Consider the following 21,091-nt stretch of genomic DNA (forward strand, 5'->3'; position numbering starts at 1 on the left):
CAGATCTCGCCTCAACGCATCCGCCAGCCCCAGCGCATCCATCACCTGCCGCCGCTCTAGCCCACGCAGCAAGGAAGACTCGACTGGAATCTTTAAGTGATATTGGTTCCACCTTCTCAACGACAGAGACTGAATCGTCCATATCAGTTTCTAGTCCTGCGGAGCGCAGTGACGGTGTTTTCGACACGTCAGACTGGGACTTTCAACTTCCAGTCGTCCAGCTTCTCCCTCACATGTCTCCAGGACTCGCCTCCAATTCGCAGTTCTCCACCAGAAGCGTCATCGTCGCGTTGAGGGAAGGTGTCCCGCACGACCAGCTCGAAGATTACTTCGGCCACCACAGCCGGGCAAGCTCCAACATAATCCGGCTCCAAATCAACGACCCCGTCGACGGCTTCCCACCCATCTTCTACGCAACTGCCCGCAACGACGACCGCATCATCCACCTCTTCGCACGCCACGGCGCAGACGTGAACAGCAGCTTCGGCCACCCGCCCATCCCCCTTCTCGCCTTCGCCGTCCTGCACGCCAAAACCATCGCGGCCGAAACCACCCTCTGCGTCGCCACCCTGCTCAGTCTCGGCGCCGAAGCCGCCGCCTTCCCCCGCGCCTTCTTCTCCCCCTTCCAGCGTGACCTGCCCGAGACGGGCCCAGAGGAGGACGAGCTCGACGACATGGACGACCCGCGGCGCGCGTGGTGCCGCGGCCTGGACCTACGCGGCCGCATTGCTGAGACGCTGAACCTGACGCAGCGGTACCACCTGGACAAGTCGGCGCGGCTGGCAAAGCCGACGGATCGGCAGCGGCAGATTGCGCAGCGGAACCACTGCGAGGCGCTGTTTGGGGTGCCGTATTTTATGATTGGGCAGATGGCTGCGACGGACATGCTCAAGGATAACTTTCTGCATTATATGCTGAGGCGGCAGTTCCAGCCAATGGTTATGGTATTTGCTGGTATGTATCTCTTGTTTCTTTCTGCTTTTCGGATCCTTGGTCTGACTTTTGTGCGAAGGGCCGAGTGGGCACGGGAAAACGGAGCTGGCTAGACGGTTGGGCGCCCTGCTTAATCTAGAACTGCACGTTAGCGATTGCACCATCGTTGCGCGGGAGAATGAGTTGTTTGGGCCGCGGAAGCCGTATATCGGTGCGGAAGAGGGCACGCCTCTCAACAACTTCCTGGCGCGGAAGAATGGACAGAGGTGCATCGTCTTCTTGGATGAGTTTGAGAAGACAACTCAGGAAGTGTGGAATGCGCTGCTCATTCCATTCGACAAGGGTAAGGACTCCTGACTATTGTATCTATCTTAGATTGACACAGATTAGGTGAGTATCAAGATCGGCGCACGCTCAAGACGGTCAATTGCTCCAAGACCATTTGGATCATGGCGACGAATGCACTCGACGAGGATATCATGCAGTTCTGCGAGAAGAACGAAGGCGTCTTTGACCAGGACGATCCTTTCAAAAGGGAATTGCTCCTTGATGATCTAACAGAGGCAATGAAGGACAAGTTCAAAGAGCTTTTCAAGGTCAGACAACCACATTCCCCATTGAATCCCCACTGCTAACGATTCATGAATCTGCAGCCCCCGCTTACAGGACGTATCTCGGCATTCATACCGTTTCTGCCCTTCTCACCGCCAGAAACGTACGTAGGCGCCCACAAGTATTTGCTCGAATTGATGGGCGAGGTCCGCCGACCGGTGAACACCTCTTTCGGGGAGGAAGAGCAGCTACTAGGTGACATCAACCTCAAAGTGCGCCAAGACGCGAGCGTGTGCAGCATCCTCTCGCAGGGCTACGACCCGGAGCTTGGCATCCGCAGCTTGAAGAAGGTGGTGCGGGAGAAGGTGGCGACCCAGTTGGATAGCGTGTACATGGCGACGCAGGGGACGATTGTTGAGGGTCAGGGTATGCAGGACTACGAGGTTTATGCGTACAATAACAGGATTAAAATCAAGCCTGTTTGAGAGTTGGGTATATCGTTATGCCGAAAGCTTCAAAGTGTGAGCTTACTTCTATTCGTCGTTCCAAGCCGCTTAGTCAGATTTCCCTTTCTTCTTCGTTAGAAGTCATGGCTCCACCTTCGTCTTGTTCGCGCTGCCGCGAAGCCAAATTGATTTGCGAGGTGTCACTTGATTGCGCGCGTTGTATACGTTGTGTGAAGAATGGCCGGAAGTATTCTCTCGTGCTTACAAGCGCTTATCTCTCTGCTGTGGGACGTTACTCAATATAGAATCTCGGGTCTTTTCTTCTGCGTTTGCAAGAGTAGAAATTTGTTAGCTAAGGTTCATACTGATCGGAGAAAGTAGTTGAGCCTTTCATTTCTTCATCTCATTCTAAATTTTCCGCACTCATAAGGCTAAAAAGCATGACTAGCGATACTCTTGTCTACGCGAGACATTATGATTAGAATGGCGGTTGCACGATAGAAAGATTGAATATTCACAAGAGGCTAGTTCCTTCTATTCTTGAATTAACTCAACCATTTGACTCAGATCAAGCCCGACGACTGCAGTAGACAATCGAGTGGTGGTTGGGGTCTTGTATTAGCTTTTCCCCTTAAAATAAGCAGTAGCCCAAATCTAGGCCACTTTACTAATACAGGGTCTGGAAGCGGATAAGGACAAGCTAATGTTATGATTCTATCACAGATAACAAGAAGTCATCCTCAACCTTAGAACTGCTGTAAGTGGCAAACTGAGGCGTTGTCGCCACGCCGCCTAGTACCTCCGGGCGATGGAGCAATGATCCAAGAATACTAATCAAAGCAGCAGAGGCAGGCGAGTGAGTAGCAGGCGAGATTGAGGAGGCAAATAGTTTACGTTGTCAAGAAAAGTCATGAGCAGGTGACAATCAAAGTAGCTCAACAGCGATGACGCTGGACCTAATCAGATGCGTTGGAACCAACTAGAGAGCGGAGCGTGTATAAGTACTTGCCTTCGCCCTTATTAAGCTATTATCTCTTCATCTTGTATGCTCCTCTTGCTTACCCTATTACCTCCTCTTGCTAACCTTACAACCTCCTTTTACTACAACTCTCTACTGTATCATTCTTCATTCTAAAATGTAAGTGCATTGTAATAAAACTACAGCCATTTCTAGTAGTATATAGAGTAGAGAAGGCCCTATCTAAGACATAGATTAAACGTTAATGCTAACTAGACTCTATATGTTGTTAAGCTGTACAGAACTTTAGCAATAGAATGTTTATTAGTGCTAAAGAGAAGCCACCTATACCAAACAGTATCACTGCTTTAAAAGTGCTTATTAAGTACTAGTTAGCTAATAGTAATAATAATATTGTAGTGTCTTCTATTTAACAATTTAGCGTAAAGAGTTTCTATTTATTTACATTAATAGTGTCTGTACGTAAGTACAGCTGCGTTTGTACGTGTGTACAGCTAAATTAAGTTGCCTAAAACAGTTAGCTATCTAGCCTGTGCGTTAAGAGCTATGTGTACTTAACAACTCTTTTTCTTTTATATAAAAAGAGAGGGTAGTAGTTAATTATTGTTACGGTCTATGGTTGGACCAGTGTAACTCCACCCAAGATGCTCCACAGTACGATGCGGTTGGAGCAGGACTCGTTTACAAGCCAACCGGAGGACACGGAGGCAGCGCAGCTGCCTGCCATTACGGAAGAATGCACTGTCTAATAGGAGGATAGGACGCGAATTCTATAAGTCTATAAGAGCTTAGCAAGCTCTGCTTAGCAGGCTTGTGTAAACTTACCTAGCTCACCTTAGCGCCCTAGCACATGTATATAGTCCCTATATTAAACAACCTTTAGAAGGTGTGTTTAATATTTAGTTTATTTATTACATAGACTAAGTAGCATTTAGCTTTTTAAAGAGCTGTAATACTATTTATATATCTTACACTATATATACCTCTAACTTTGTCCTACAAGGACTGTTTAACTCTAGCCTCCCTACTGCTGCACATAGGGCAAACTATAATCTGGTCACTCTATATCACCCTCTATTAGCCTAATAGCCTGTACGTAGGACTGTACACCCTACTAGATTAGCCCCTTCTACCTGTCCTACTTATCCCCTAGGAATATTACTAGACCTAAGTGCTTTATAAAGTAAGGATTATAATATTAAACACTAACCCCTTTAAAAAGTATAGTAACCTCTTAACATAATTTAGATTCTAACATAGCCCACGCTGTGCTATCTAGATCTACAGAAGTTCCTACCTAAAGTAAAGCTGTTCTTGTAGAACAGATTAACTTAATCTAGGACAACATTAAGAAACTCTAGCAAATTAGTAATAAGGTTAGTAAGTTACTAAAACTTAAATAAAAAATAAATAACCTTTACTAGAAAACTATAAATTTACAAAACCTCCTGCCTTCTATTAACCTCTATAAGGCTACTACCTAAGCCTACTAGATACATAAACTATAAGTAGAACTAGCTAAAGTTTAAAATATCTTAATAAATAAAGTAAGTGTTACTACTAAAAAAGCTTTAAAACTAGCCCTTTTAAAGCCTTTTAAAGAATTACTAAAAGACTTTTAACTATTCTTTACTAGATGCTACCTTTATATATAATACAATAAAGAAGCATTTTAAACTAACACAGAAATAATCTTCTAAATAGGATTACACTTAGAAGGCTCTCTTATAATCTAGTTCTAACTCTACACTAATAATTAGATAGACTTTAGAGCTAATAGCGCACTACTTAACTCTAAAACTAAGAAAGTATTTAGTAGTGTTAAAAACTTTAAAGTAGCCTTATTAGCTATTTATAGGACCCTAGATAAAAAAAGAATTGCAGCTAACTAACTAGACAATATAAGACAGGGTAGCAGGCTAGTCTAAAACTATGCAGCGCGTTTTAGGGAGCAAATAGCTATCTGCGGATAGAACAACTAGAAAGCCCTATGCTGCATGTTTTATAATAGACTAAATAACAAAGTAAAAGATAAGTTTACGCACATAGACTAACTAACTACTTTTAAAGAATATATTAAGAAAGCAACAACCTATAATAATTACTATAAAGAATGTAAAAGAGAAAAGAAATTAAAGAAAACTTTTTAGAAACTAGAGTTTATTCTTAAAAAGAAAAAGCTTTTATAATATAATAAAAAGCTAATAGACCTTAGTTATGTAAAGCATACATAGAGCCCCCTCTCTAAGAAGAGCTAAGTTCTAGGATATAATAGGCTGCCTTTAATAAAGGAATAATAAAAATAGCTAGAGGATAAGGCCTGCCTAAACTATAGAAAAGTAAGACATTTCTGCTAAAATTACCTAAACTCTTAGAAAGGGGAGAATAAAAATACTACTATAATAATAAAAGCTATTACTGCTAAATATAGCCTTATAGATAAAGAAATATAAAAAAAACTAGATAACAGACTTTACTAGTAATATAGAGAAAACTACTTTTTAAACAACTATTTTAAACTATATTAGAAGGTAGTTATTTAAAACTTTAATAGCTTTAATATAGTGTTACAAAACCTTGTAATCTTTAAGAGATATAAAGAAGAGACTTAGATCTAAAGATATATTATAAATGTCTAAAAAGAAGAAAAACAGTTCCCTCTTTAAGACTAAACCCCTAGTACTTTAGTAAAAGAACTTTCCTAATAGTTTTAAAGATGCAGGTGCTAGAAGTGTAGGTTATAACATAACTATCTAAGCAACTATATAGTTTTGCTTTACTAAATAAACATTAGTAATAACTACTTAATGTTTAACATTATATAAAGAATAGCTAAAGTTAAATACAACATTATAAATAAAAAAAAGTAATAGTAATTCTTTACTAAGATTAAAGATTAAAAGCTAAAGCAGCTAGGTAAACCTGCTAGGTTTAAAGTACTGCAACTAGCGCTTAAAAAACCTAAGACACTACTTCTAAGCCTAGTAATCTCTAAGAAGGCTCTTGTAATATAATAGAATTATAAATAATGTGTCCTCTGCAGAAGCAGCACCTATAGCACAAACAGTTGCTAATAGAAAGAACACCCTATATAGCTAGTACAAACAAAAGAATACTTTTAGTAGACCTAAAAAAGCCCCCTTAACATGTTACATAGACCTAATAATTATTTATATTCCTAGTACTAATGCACATAACAGTATTGCATTAAGTATTAGAACAACAAACATTAAGCAGGATAGTAGCCTACATAGAAAAGGAACTATAATAGTTGCCTATAGCAGGGAACAGCCTTAGCCTGTAAAACTATAAATTACTACACTTATTAAACAGCTCCCCCTTACAAACAGAAAGGCTAGATAAAGTGTAATAAATAAGACAACTACAGGTTCTACTATTTTTAGTAGAAGGTAGTAAGAAAAGAAGACTATCTAATGTTACATTACCTAGTTAAAGATTATAAATGCAAAGCAACTAACTACTATAATTAAAAATATTAAATTTATAAAAAAAAAAAGTATAAGTTTAATAATAACTTATAAGATATTAATTTTTATCTTCTTTTAGATAAAAAAGTTAAACATAATATATTAGCAGTAATTACAGTAGGGTAAGGGGCAGGACACAGCCTAACAACTACCTTTACGTATAAAGAATAGCCTAGACTAGCCTTTATAGACAGCAGATGCACCTTTACTGCTATAAATAAGGATTAAGTAGATAAGTAAAGTATACTATTCTACATAAAAAAAACCTATTTAAGGTAACTCTTGCTAACACCTTATTAATTAAGTATAGCAGAGGATAGATTAACTTAGAAACTTATAAAAAGGACTTTAAAACTCTAAATATAAAAGATTAGAAGTTTATAAACATACTTAAGTTAAAAAGTAAATATAATGTAATCTTAAGCTATAACTAGCTTAGAACATATAACTTTATAATTAATTAGAGAACTATAACTATAGAAACTCCTAACAACTACGCACGCATAACCTAGTTAGCATACTATGACAACAGATGCCTAGTCTATAAATAAGCAAAGCAGGGTAGCAGTTACTACTCTAAGAAAAAGAAGCTCTAGAAATTCTCTTACTAAAAGCTAAAAGCCTAAGTAATAAAAATAATAAAAAAAAAACTTAAAGAAGTATCCTATAAAAAAATTAAAAAAGACAAGAATGTAGAATAAATTAGTGTTATATAAATCTAGAAAAAGAGTTGTATCTTACCTAAGTACAAAGACTATAAGGATATATTTAAGACACTAGAAGACCCTAGAGAGCTACTACTATATTAGCCTTAAGATTACACTATTAACCTAATAAAAAATTACAACTTAAAAACGTATAGGCTCTGCCCCTTAACTAGGGCACAGAAGGAGGCTTTACAAGAATATGTTAACAAGATGTTAGTATAAGGCTATATCTAAGAAAGCCACAGCTCTATAGCTTTAGCAGTAGTCTTTGCTAAAAAGAAAGAAGAAAAGATCTAAGTCTATTAAGACTATAGAACCCTAAATAATAACATAATCTAAGATTAATTTCTCTTACTAATTATCTAGGATATTATAAACTAACTAAAAGGAACCTAGTACTTTATAAAGTTTAACGTACAAGATAGATTTAATAAAATAAGGATATAGAAAAGAGATAAGTAGCTTACAGCATTTAGGACCCTATAGGGACTCTATAAATTACTAGTAATGCTATTTAGTCTAATAAACGCCCTAGTAATGTTCTAGTAAATTATTAATACAGCTCTTAACCTCTATTTAGATGTCTTTACCCTAGTATATTTAGATAATGTCCTTATCTACTTAAAGGACACTCTAGAAGACTACGTACAAAAGGTACAAAAGGTCTTAGAACAGCTTAGAAAGTATAGACTTTACCTGCAGCTCTCTAAATATAAGTTCTATGTTACTAAAATAGAATACTTAGAATTTATAATTAATAGCAAAAAAATAAAAATTAACTTAGCTAAAGTATAAAAGGTGCTTAAGTAGCTAGAACTAATAATAGTTAAAGAAGTAAAAAGGTTCTTAGGACTAATAGGCTATGTTAGATAGATAATTAAAGACTATTTAAAAATTACTATACTATTAATAAACACTATAACTAAGGAGTAGGTAATAGCAAAGTTTATCTAGACTCTAGAAATAAATAAAGCATTTATAACACTAAAATAAGCTATAACAGACAAACTAGTACTAAGAATGTACAACTTACAACTAGATATAAAGATCTACATAGACGCATCCCTTAGAGCTAGCGGAGCTGCGTTATACTAAAAGTAGGAAGATAGAAAATGGCACCTAGTTGCGTACTACTCTGCCAAGTTCTTAGGTCTAGAAGCAGGCTACAGCATACCTAACAAAGAGTTAAAAGTAATATTAAATGCTGTAAGAGCATAAGTTACAGAGCTATATAAAATAGTAAAGCTATTTAATATTATAACTAACTATGTAAACTTAGTTATGTTCTTGTTAGTAAAGAAACTATTACTAATGCACATAAAATAAGTAATAGAACTTACATAGTTTAACTACATTATTAAACATGTACCTAGAGTGTAAAACTAGTAAGCTAACACTTTTAGCTAAAGACCTAATTACTTTAATAAAAAAAAGAAAGGAACTAAAAAGTTTACACTTTTTAAGAAAACTAATAAAGAATAGATCTATAATAAGCTTTAACTTATAAAGAAATTCTACATGCTTATAGCTAGTAAGTAAGAATAGAAAAACTTAATTTAAGAATATTATAAATCTTTAATGTTTAGCTACTCTAGAATAGGCACCCTCTAGAAGAAGCTAAGGGCTGCTATACTATAATAAATACTAAAAGTAAAGCAGTTATGCATAGAGGTGCTTAGAGAATGTAATACCTATAATAAGAACAACCTGCAGAGGCATAAGGCCTATAGATACCTTTAACTAATTAAAGCACTAAAATTACTATAGATAATAATTATAATAGATTTTATTATAAGATTACCCCTGTCTAAAGAACTAGGGACAGATAGGATGTGTAACATAATTATAGTAGCCCTAGATAAAACTACTAAGTACTTACACACCTAGCCCTTAGAAAAAATAATAACAGCTAAAGAATTTATTTATAAATTAAAACAAAACATAATATTAGTACATAAATGTTCTAAGATTATTATCTTTAACTAAGATAAACTATTTACTAGCAGCTTTTAAAAAGCAGTAATGCAACACTTTAGTATAGCATATAAGCTATTAACAGCTTATTACCTGTAAATAGATAGTTAAACTAAAAAAGCAAACGTAGAAGTAGAAAGGTACCTAAGAAAGTACATCTTTAACACTTAAAATAATTAGACAGAATAGCTTCTAATAGCGTAACTAGCTATTAACAGTGTAGAATTAGCTACTATAAAAGAAACACTATATAAGGCTAATTTTAGGTACAACTTGTACTTTAAGCTACAAGAAAATTAACCTATAGACCTGTAAAAATTAATTAATAGGCTAGTAGACTTATAATAAATTTATAAAAAGTTAGCTGTAGAAGTAAGGTTTAGCAAAGAAGTAATAAAAAAGCATGTAAATAAGTTATAATAACTAAGACCTAAGATCTACTTAAGAGATTAAGTGTATTTTAACACTAAAAACTTAAAGATACTAAGACCCTCTAAGAAGCTAGTAGAAAAAAGAATAGAACTTTATAAAGTCTTATAAACCTAATAAGACAACTATAAGCTTAAGCTTCTCTTACATATAAGAATCTACCTATAGTTTTATATCTCTAAGTTAGAAAAAGCACTTAAAGAAATCTCTCTATCTACCTAAAAATAAAAAGATAAAGAAATAAAATACAAAGTTAAACACATAGTAGGTAATTAAAAAAACTAAAAAAAGTTTCTAGTAAAATAAAAAAAATAGCTTACTAGTAAAAATACATAAAAACTAGCTAAAAACTTAAGAAACGCGCAGCTGTTAGTATAAAGGTACCTTTAGGCTTGTCTAAAAGAAACTAGCTAGGTAATAAGGCACTTATATTAAAAGAAATAGCTACATTATTACTAGATAGCAGCAGCCTTTAGAGACAAGTTCTAGTTAATAATACTTAAAAAAAGAAATAACTTTTTACTTTAGCCTTAAAAGCTTCTATCTTATCTAAGAAAAAGAGGTTTTTTTTTAAATACTTTACATAACAAGCTTCTAACAGATTTAATAACTTTTAAATATAATTCTATTTAAAACACTTTTTAGCCTTTGCCTTTAAAGTCTTCTAAACCTAACATAACATTTTATTATTAAGATTCTGCTTATAAGCTTTTATAGTAACTACCTTCTATAAAAGCGCTTCTCTCTTCTTCTTAAGACGTTCCTAGGCAGCGTTAGATATAAAGGTGTTGCACTTGCTATTCTTTTTTACACACTTAACACACCTGTTTAAAGACAGAGTTAGCACATAAGACAACTTTAATAATTAGTAAGCGCTATAGGGCCTTATCTTTGTTTAGTAAAAAGGATTAAAACAGAGAACAACATAAAGATAATAAGATAAACAAGACTAATAAGCTATTTAGCATAAAAAAAATAGACATTAGAAATGCCTTCTAGCAGGTAAGTACTAACATTATAAATAAGCCCTTACTAACGCAGTTGTGTGAGCAGAGCAGTAAGGACGCCGCTAGGAAGGAGGGGCAGCGTGTTACAGTCTATGGTTAGACCAGTGTAACTCCACCTAAGATGCTCCACAGTACAATGCAGTTAGAGCAGGACTTGTTTATAAGCTAACTAGAGGACACAGAGGCAGCACAGCTGCCTGCTATTACAGAAGAATGCACTGTCTAATAGAAGGATAGGACGTAAATCCTATAAGTCTATAAGAGCTTAGCAAGCTCTGCTTAGCAGGCTTGTGTAAACTTACCTAGCTTGCCTTAGCGCCCTAGCACATGTATATAGTCCCTATATTAAATAACCTTTAAAAGGTGTGTTTAACATTTAGTTTATTTATTACATAGACTAAGTAGCATTTAGCTTTCTAAAAAGCTGTAATACTATTTATATATCTTGCACTATATATACCTCTAACCTTGTCCTACAAGGACTGTTTAACCCTAGCCTCCCTACTGCTGCACATAGGGCAAACTATAATCTAGTCACTCTATATCACCCTCTATTAGCCTAATAGCCTGTACGTAGGACTGTACACCCTACCGGATTGGCCCCTTCTACCCGTCCTACTCATCCCCTAGGAATATCACCAGACCCGAGTGCTTCACGAAGCAAGGATTGTAACAATTATAAAAAAATTCTTGCCTACTTACCCTTATTATAAGCTGTACGCTTAGTGTACAGCTGCCCACCACCTACCGTGTACAAAGCCACGTAGAGAAAGGACCTACTACTAGATGCGTAGCTATTTAGAGGAGTAATCTAACTAACACTAATTAGTCTATTAACTAGTAGACTTTCTACTGTATGTGTAGCTACATAAAAAATATATCTTGTTAAGATAATAAATTAGCAAAGTAGTGTTAACTACTAGTATAAAAGCTAGCCTACTAGCTGCAGTACCTATCTACTGCGTGCGTAGCCACGTAGAGGAGACATCTACTGCAACTAGTAGACTATCGCACGCCCTAGAGTTAAACTGCAAGTATAGGAGCTAGCTAACTAGCTGCAGTACCTATCTACTATGTGTGTAGCCACACAGAGGAGACATCTACTGCAACTAGTAGACTGTTGCACGCTCTAGAGTTAAACTGCAAGTACAAGAGCTAGCTAACTAGCCGCAGTACCTATCTACTACGTGCGTAGACACGCAGAGGAGGCATCTACTACAACTAGTAGACTACTGTGCACTCTAGAATTAACCTGTTTCTCTACACAACAGCTTGCTTTTTAAGAGCTACCTGTATAGTTAACTAGCATAGACTTTTTTAAAAAAGCGCTTACTACAATCTATAGACTTATAGATAAAGAAAAAATAGCAGCAGATAAAATAGATGCCTTATAACAAGAAAAATAAACTGCGCAACACTATGCTACGTAATTCCGTGAACAATTATCTATCTGCAGATAGACAGACTAAAGGACCCTATGTAGAATGTTTTATAAAAGACTTAAAAAAACTATTAAGAATACATTTACGCATAATAAGAAGCTAATAACTTTAGAAAAATTTATTAAATAAGTAGCAACTTATAACAACTATGATAAGAAATAAGAACATAAAAAAAGCCTAGCAGTACAACTTAAAAGCCTAAGCTAGCACTAAGAAAGAAAGAAACACCCTGTTATAATAAAGAACTTATAGACTTAAGTTACGCAAGACATATATAGAGCACATCCTAAAAGAAGAGACTTTACAAGAAAGGTAATAGGCTACTATTAACAAAGAAACAAAAGAAAAGACTTTAAGATAAAGCATGCCTAAACTATAGAAAAGTAGGCTACCTCTGTTAGGAATGTCTAGACTCTAGAACTCTAAAGAATAAAGACTTAGAACTAGCAATAAAAGCTATAAGCATAGAAAAAAGTCTAAAGGTAGATAAGATCTGTAAAAAACTTAATAAATAACTTTATTAGAAATATAAAGTAAACTACAAGCTAATAGATTACTCTATAAATTACTAGAAGGTAAAAGTCTAAGAAAGCTATAACGTACCTAACAGGTTAGCCGGCCACTTTTGCCAAGCCCCTACTAAAACCACTCTATTCTAGCGCAAAACAGCCTACTTTAGCCCTGTATAAAGCAATACAACATAAGATATTATTTAAAGTCTACTTCCGCTACTTTCTTACATGTATGTAAGTTATGCCTAGTTTAATTACACTGCCTATATTACCTTTAACTTAGCTTACTTTCTTTAGCGCGCACTTGTGTCTTTAGCTTCTTTCTATTACTACACGCTCTAAACTCCTTTAGAGCAGTTAAAAAAGCTCTATCCTTAACTATTAAAGTTTTTTTTGCCTAAATCTGCTTCTTTTTATGCAATTTATATTATATAGTAGCCTTATTTACTACTTAAAGCTTTGTAATCTCTTTTTACACTAACACTAGCTTATGTGTAATAATTGCTGCCCTTTTTAAAACCTTTTTAAAAGCTTTTACTATAGATGTTAGTAAGCTATTTATATACCTCTAAATTTTTACTTTTATAAGCATTAATTATAACTTAAATTTAAAAGTATTACTTAGGGTTTACAACTGCTAGAGCTTATTATTAATAAGTAGTAGTAGTAATAAAGTACATAACTAGATGTTAAGAGCTATTTTAACCTATTCTAAGTTAAATAGAACTAAACTACTGCTTTAAAACTCTTCTTAGATATTACTAAAAGTAATTACTATATTATAAGTGTATATAAAGCATAGTAAGAACTTAAGTTTTATAATATAAGTAATTTAGTTATATATAAAATCTTTAGCTTAGCGCCTATACTCCTTTTTTAAAAAGGCAAAACAACCTACATTAAGAGGCTATAAAAGGTGTAATAAGTGTAAAGGCATGTAAATAGTAATAATTTTATTTTTTTTATAGTACTACTAAAAATTAAGTAAGTTATAGCTTTTATAGCTGTTAATAATAAAAAGCTAATAAGCACCTATAACTTTTTTTATATGCTTATTAAAGTGCTTTAACTACTATAGCCTAAGCTTATTTATTATCTAGCTGTTTTTAAAGACTATAATAACCTAGTTCTAAAGTAGATTTTTCTTTTTATACTAAGCAAAAAAGTAATAGTAGCTCTTAAAAATAATAAAAAGTAAAATAGCTTACTTTATTATGTTAATACTTTAAATAACTATTATTTACTCTTTATTACTTTACTATATTACTTTTAGCTATTTTTATCTTTTTAAAGCTATAATAACTGCTTTAGTTAATATTTAGCTTATTATAAAGCTTAACTTATTAAAGTTATACATGTTTTTATTTTAAATACTATACTTAGCTTTTATATTAGCTACTAGGCAAAACTAGCTCTAGATAACCTTTAGATTCTTATAAAATACTTTTTTATAATTATACTTATAATTAAACTTTATTATAAACTTAAAGCAGTGCTTAACCTATATACTAGGCTAGTTTAAGCTAACCTAGCCTAGATTATGCTCTGCGCACAAGAAATTAGCTATATTACCTATAGCTATAAGCCTAAAGGGAAATCTGCGTGTAATAAGCTTAAGTATGTACTTAATAACTACTTTTTTTTAAGCTTAGTTAAATTTCTTAATTTAGGCTAGCATTCTGCTTTTAAAGGCTGTTTAGCGCGTTAATTACTTAGTGTTATGTAAAAAACATTATAAATAGCTATAGCATGTTATAAAAAAAGTTTTAAGTTTTATTTAAAAGCCTAAAAAGTAAGCTATATCTAATGTTCTTTAGAAGATTTAATCTAGTGTTGTTGTTAAGGCATTATGTAGATAGGTAGAGTGTGGTAGAGGCTTAGCAAAAGTGGCTAGCTAACCTGTGTAGCTAGCTAACCTGTTAGGTACGTTAACATTAATTTAGCGCTAGAAGAAGCTACAGTTTATAAAAGACTACGTGAATTGGCACAGGTTGCAAACTATGTACAGAACATATAGAAAGAAGAAGAAAGATTCTCTCTCTAGCAGCCTATGCTAGAAATACTAGTAGCAAAGCTTGCATATTAATTCTAGACTAGTTAGTGCTAGAAGTCCAGAGCAGATTACTGTAACGAGGTTGGCACAGTCAACCACGTGGCCTTCTCTCGCTCATAGAGGTTTAGGCTCAGCGTTCCCAACTGTACGTACTACGACTCGTAGATACGTGAACGTAGCAGTCACGTGAGCCGTTGAAACGTAGGAGGAGTGTGAGCTGTAACGTACGTAGGAGCCAGCTCCTATTACAGACTGTAATACGTCTTAGAGAGACAATATTTCCTAGTAATATAAGGTCTTATTAGACAGCTATAGAGACGCGTTAGAAGAGTATTTAAAGTTATGTTTTTAGAGTAATAATTAGGTAAAAACTCTACAGTTTATACAACAATTAAGAAGCTAGCAGAGGAGGGGATTAAAGCGTAGGATTCTATAATTTTAGTTAAGAATTATAATTGCCTATAGACTTACTTATTATAAGCTAGATGTTCTAGTTCCTTTAGTGTAGCAGGTGTACAGCCTTATTCTAAGGATCTTTTTAAGCTAGCTTTTTCTACTAAACTAAGGTTACTTATTACGCTAGTTTTTATTAACTTGCCTAATTAAGGTCCTTGTTGTTAGAGTCTTTAGTTTTTTTTATAATAGCACGCTATCTAACAGTCTTTTAGCTCTTATAAAAAAGTACCTAGACAACTTTACTTTTAATAACAAGGTATTATTTGCTATTAAGTAAGATAACATCTAAATAGAAAATAGAAAGTTAAGGCTAAAAAAGCTTAAATACTAGGTAAAGCACAAAAGCTAATTACATAGCAATTATTAGTTATCCTAGATATAGCTTTATAAAGCTAATTTAGTGTATAATAACAAGAGAGACGCCTCTAGAATAAAGTTGTAGCTCTGCAGAAGGTGCCACACTAAAGGTAATTACAAAGGGGTAAAGAAAGTTAATAGTTACACTTATATTATCTACTACTTTAGAAAGGAGCACTAGATAGACATTAGTAGAGAAAGTAAAGGCGCTCTTTTACCTAATAGGCTAAGAATCCTCTTAAGTCTATTTAAAGTAGCTTATAAGGTTGCAGGCTTATTATATATTATCTTTTATAGTGTTTAGTAGAAGGAAGCTTTATAAGTAGCAGTTATTAACTAGGTAATACTTTATAATATTTTCTTTTATATAGTATTATTAGTAGAACTTTAAGGCATTATTACCTAGAATAGAGCTAATCTTCTTGCTGCCCTCCTAGCGTCTAACACTACATATTTGTCCTACATGCAGCAGGGATATACGCAGCAGAAGTAGGAGATTTAAATAATGCTAAGAATAGCCTAAAGCAAAATTATGTTAAGCATTAATATATAGACTTCTCTAAACTACCTCTCCTTCTTAGGTGTAGTGTTACACTTTGTTAGTAGGTGTACCTTAGCTTATTAGTTTAGCGTCTTAGCATCCTTTATTAAACTAAACACTAACTAATAATACTGCGTAGATGTTAACTACTAACACTATAACGTCCTAATTAGCTTCTATAACCTATACAGCAACTATACTAGAGCAAATTAAGCGCTAGAGATTGTTAAAGTTGTTAATAACTTTAAAATTACATTAAAATTTTATTATTTAGTAGCTAATAATATGTTAAATAATAATAATAAAACTATCTCTGCTCTTACCTAACATCTTAATATGCCCCTTACCTCTAAGCACTGTATACGCTGCGCTGGCTATATAATCTAGCTAGTAGTAAAAGCAGTTATCTACAGCAAAGAAATAAGCGCTTTTAAAGCAAAGCTTACCTAAGCAGCTCCTTAAGAACAATTTAACCTCTATTACTGCTATAAAGTTATTAGAAAACTTTATAATTTTATAAACATAGTGCTAGCATTACATAAATAACAGGAGGCTTTTATAACTTTTTAGGCTGCTCTTAATAATAACAACTCTTTCTAGAGCTTTAGGACGCTTAATCTTATACAAGATAGCAGCGTACACTAGCACAGCATTTATCTTATGCTCCTCTACTGTTTTAAGCTTAAGGACACTATTACTAAGTTTATATATAAGTAAAAAAGCACTAATAATAACTTTATAAACTTTACTATCTTTAGTAACTCTACTCTTACTAAGGTTATTACTAAGGATAAATAAGAAAAGGTTAATTACTTTTATAAGTTTCTTAAAGTCTTTTACTTTATAATAAAATACTTTAAGGGTAATAGCTCCTATAGCTTTCTCTAGATATCTATTATTAACCTATAACACTTTTATACTAAGCTTTTATGTATAAGTAATAAACTTAAGGGTAAGAGTAATAATTACTACTTTAAATCTAGCGTAGCATTTAGCATAGAGAAGTTGCTTACATACTAGAAAAAGTTTATTATTAAGCTACCTATATTTTATTACTATGTAGTAATAATTTTAAACTCTTAACTTTATCTTATTTAGTTTAAGAACTACTAGAGAAAGCACCTTACATAGCATAAAAAAGCTAAGGCTTTAATAAAGGCTATTTTTTAAGAGTATGTTAATGTAAAGGCTAAGGCTAAAGCTAACAACAATAATGTTACCTAAAAGCCTACGCAACGTAAGTTACTTAGTAGTAACTATTATAATAAGAGCTTTAAAAGGACTCTTTTTATTAACATAAGCCTTCTTACTAGCAGCTGCTTATACAAAAAGCAGCAGAAAATAATAGAGTTGCAGCAGTACTATAACAGCTACTGCAAAGACGTTACTATAGCTAATAATAACAGCCCTTTATTTGCTAACTCTTTTACTTAGTAGGAACAAGTTAGATAACTTTTTTACTTTAAACTATATAAAATTACGTTTAACTTCTTATCTATCCCTTCTATAAGCTATAATTATAAGAGGTTTTTTTTTAAGAGTAAGAGGACTATTACCTATAATAGAAATAAGCTTTCTAGCTTAATAATTAAGGCTCTCTAACTGCAGAAAAACTAGCTCTAGCAGGGTTATATTTACAGTAAAATAGGGGACTTAGTAGACTGTATACGCTGTAACGTCTTACAAGCTGTTAAAACGTAGGAGGATTGTAAGCTGTAATAGTTACGCCCTGTAAGTGGATTTAAATTCTCCCTTTATGTTAAAACGTACTAACAAACTAAGAAGTTACAGCCTAAAAAACAGCGAGTTGAAACGTATTACGTACGGTTGGGAACGCTGTTTAGGCTAGGCTAGAGACAACCGCTAGTGCTAGTGCTTACCCTAGCATTACCTATATATATATTATACTATGCGAGAATACTTAGCTTAAGTATTCTCGTGCGTACCTTTTAGTACAGTGGGGAAAGTCGTATAGTATCGGCTTGGCAGGCGGGGCGCCTACCTTATTACAATTACAAACACTAGTATTATTATAGGATACTATACTAAGAAGTACTTATTAATAACAATATAAAAACTTATAAAGTAATATTAAATACTACTAGAGTACATTACAGCATTTTAAATAAAAAAGATTAATAAACTATTTTTTAGAAAATCCTTTAACAAGGGGAAGGCTCTAAGTAGCTCTCTACTCTGCTGCAACCACTAGACCTATGCTAGGAAAGAACCTAGACTCTACCCCTAGCCTTAGTAATAACTAGAAAAGAATTAGGTAAGGCAGCTTAAATAGTACTATATTCTATGTAGAAGTAAGTAACATGCTAAGCAGCAATGCTAATACAAGAGGCACCTACTCTAGATTATATAAATAAAGGAATACCTAAGGTAGACATAAGTATAACTAGTACTAGTCTACATAAACTTAAAAGAGTGTCTATTCCCCTAGTATCTATGTACAAACAGATACTATGTTAAGCATTAGCCTGTTAAGCACTAAGCTAGATAGTAGCTAAAAACATAGAAAGCACATAAAAATAAAGACAACACTCTAACTAGAGAACTAACAGAATGTAAAATGCTAAACTGCCTTTACTACAGCTCTAGACTAGACTATAAACAGCTTTAATAGACAGAATGTAATAAGTGTAGAGACTGCTTCTTCTACTATTTCTAGTAAAAGGCACACTAAGCAAATAACTAGCTTCTACAGCATTACTAAGTAGAGAATTAACAATGCCTAGTAGAAGACTACATAGTTAAAGGCTATTAGAAGCATAAACTCTAGACTAACTAGATAGCAGAACAAGAAACTATTATAAGAAATGTTAAACTAGATAAGGCTCTAGACTACAACGTTATATACTACAATGCAAAAGCATTAATAGCAGTTAGGTAAGAAATTAGCTAAAGCCTTATAATAAAGTTTACGCTAGAAGAGCGCAGAGGGACTGCCTTAATTAACAGCAGATACACGTTTACTGCTGTAGACTCTTAATAGGTAGATTACTAAGACATACTATATAGAATAAAAGATTAGCCTTTTAAAGTTTCTCTTACAGATGCGTTCTTAATTAAATTTAGAGAAAGATATATTTACCTTAAGATAGTTAAACTTAAACTTAAAACTGTAGACACCTATAATTAGAAACTTTTAAGTATACTACCTTTAAAAAGAAAATACTAAGCTATACTAGGTTACAACTAGTTGCAAAAACATAACCCTAAAATTAATTAGAAAAACATAACTATCTAAACCCTAGAACAACACGCTACTATAACTTAGTTAGCATGTTATAGAAACAACTGTCTAGTGCATAAATAAGCAAAGCAAGGAGCTAGCTAGTACCTAAAAAAGCAAAAACTAAAAAAATTCCTGTATTAAAAACTTAAGGCTAGAATAATTAGAATAATAAAAAAAGAACTTAAAAAAACTACACTTAAAAAAATACTTTATAATTAAGAAATTAAAAAGGCTAGAATATATTAAATAGCGTAATAACTAAAACTTATAATTTCTAAAGAATACAGAGGCTATTAGAACATGTTTAAAACCTCTAAAGATCTAGGAGAACTCCTACTACACTAGCTGTAGAACTACGCTATAAATTTAAAACTAAACCTACAGCTAAAGACCTACAAGCTAAGACTACTAATAAAGGTTTAGAAGAAGGCACTATAAGAATATATAGACAAAATGTTAGCACAAGGCTACATCTATAAAAGTAATAGCCTAATAGCTTTAGCAGTAGTATTTGTAAAAAAGAAAGAAGAAAAAATTAGAATCTACTAAGACTACTAAACTCTTAATAAAAACACTATATAAAACTAGTTTCCACTTTATATTATACAAGACATCTTAAACTAGTTAAAAGGAACTAAACACTTTACAAAGTTTAATGTATAAGATAAGTTTAATAAAATAAGCATTAATGTGACGACAAGCAGCACCGTTACAATTAAAAAGGTTATAAATAGATAACAGCCTTCTAAACCCTAGGCAGCTTATATAAGCTTCTTATTATGTTGTTTAGACTAACTAACGCTCTAGCTATGTTTTAATAAATAATTAACACTGCACTTAATCTATACCTAGACATATTTATGCTAGTGTATCTAGATAATGTCTTTATATACACTAAAGATAATAAAACAGACTATATAAAGAAAGTTAACTTAGTGTTAGACTAATTACAAAAATATAAACTTTATCTACAACTTTTAAAATATAAGTTTAATGTATAGGAAACTAAATACCTTAAGTTTATTATTAATAGAGAAAAAGAAAAAATAGACTTTATAAAAGTAGAGAAAGTAATAGACTAGCTAACACTTATATGTATAAAAGAAGTTAGAGGATTCCTTAGTTTAATAGAATATGTACAATGTATAATAAAAAACTATTCTAAGATTACATTACTACTTACTAATGCTACTGTAAAGAAAGAACTATACCTAAAGTTTATTTAAATCCTCTAGATAGAAGAAGTCTTTTAAGAACTTAAAACAGCTATAACTAGCAAGCTAGTAATATAAATGTATAACTTACGCCTTAAAACTAAGCTTTATATAGACGTGTTCTTAAAAGCTAGAAGAGTAGTCTTCCTCTAAAAACAAAAAAATAGGTGATAGCACTTAGTAGCATATTACTTAGCAAAGTTCTCCCTTTCTAAATAACAATACAGCATTCTAGACAAAGAACTTAAAGCTATTATAAATGCATTAAAAGCATAGAAAACTAAGCTGTAAGGAATTAAACAGCAGTTTATTGTTTTTACTAACTACACTAACCTAGTTACCTTCCTTACAACAAAAAAGTTGTTACTAATGCATGTATAATAGGCTATAGAACTAGCTTAGTTTAACTTTATAATAAAACATGTTGCAGATGCTAATAATTAACAAGCAGATGCTCTAAGCTAGCGTGCTAACTACTTTAAAGAAGAAGAGGAGGGTATAGAAGAATTTATAATATTTAAGAAAATAGATAAAGAATTAGTCTACAACAGACTAGGTCGATAAGAGACAATGTGCTCTCTTATAATAGTAGAGCAAGAGTAGAAAAACCTTATTAGAGAATATTATAAGGCTTCTATGTTTAGACACCTAGGAATTAGAACACTTTAGAAAAAGATTAAAGCTATAATTCTACGCAATGTTCTAAGACTAAAATAGTTGTGCATAGAGATTCTCTAAGAATGCAACATATGTAATA

The 21,091-nt window shown here is 33.2% G+C and overlaps 2 protein-coding genes across 2 annotated transcripts; both read left to right on the forward strand.

The window, feature by feature from the left end:
- Positions 1–233: 233 nt before the first annotated feature.
- On the forward strand, positions 234–1,970 carry BDR25DRAFT_324030 (P-loop containing nucleoside triphosphate hydrolase protein; the record flags this gene model as incomplete). Its single annotated transcript, XM_033692136.1, has 4 exons — positions 234–954; positions 1,013–1,276; positions 1,324–1,529; positions 1,587–1,970. 4 exons carry the CDS (start codon positions 234–236, stop codon positions 1,968–1,970), a joined length of 1,575 nt encoding a protein of 524 aa, XP_033549492.1.
- A 669-nt stretch (positions 1,971–2,639) lies between these two features.
- BDR25DRAFT_352959 (uncharacterized protein) lies at positions 2,640–2,914 on the forward strand (the record flags this gene model as incomplete). Its single annotated transcript, XM_033695082.1, has 3 exons — positions 2,640–2,664; positions 2,706–2,787; positions 2,863–2,914. The coding sequence occupies 3 exons, from the start codon at positions 2,640–2,642 to the stop codon at positions 2,912–2,914; spliced, it is 159 nt and encodes a 52-aa protein (XP_033549493.1).
- Between the last annotated feature and the right edge of the window lie 18,177 nt (positions 2,915–21,091).

The sequence above is a fragment of the Lindgomyces ingoldianus genome, assembly GCF_010093535.1.
Source record: "Lindgomyces ingoldianus strain ATCC 200398 unplaced genomic scaffold BDR25scaffold_10, whole genome shotgun sequence".
NCBI classification, from domain to species: domain Eukaryota; kingdom Fungi; phylum Ascomycota; class Dothideomycetes; order Pleosporales; family Lindgomycetaceae; genus Lindgomyces; species Lindgomyces ingoldianus.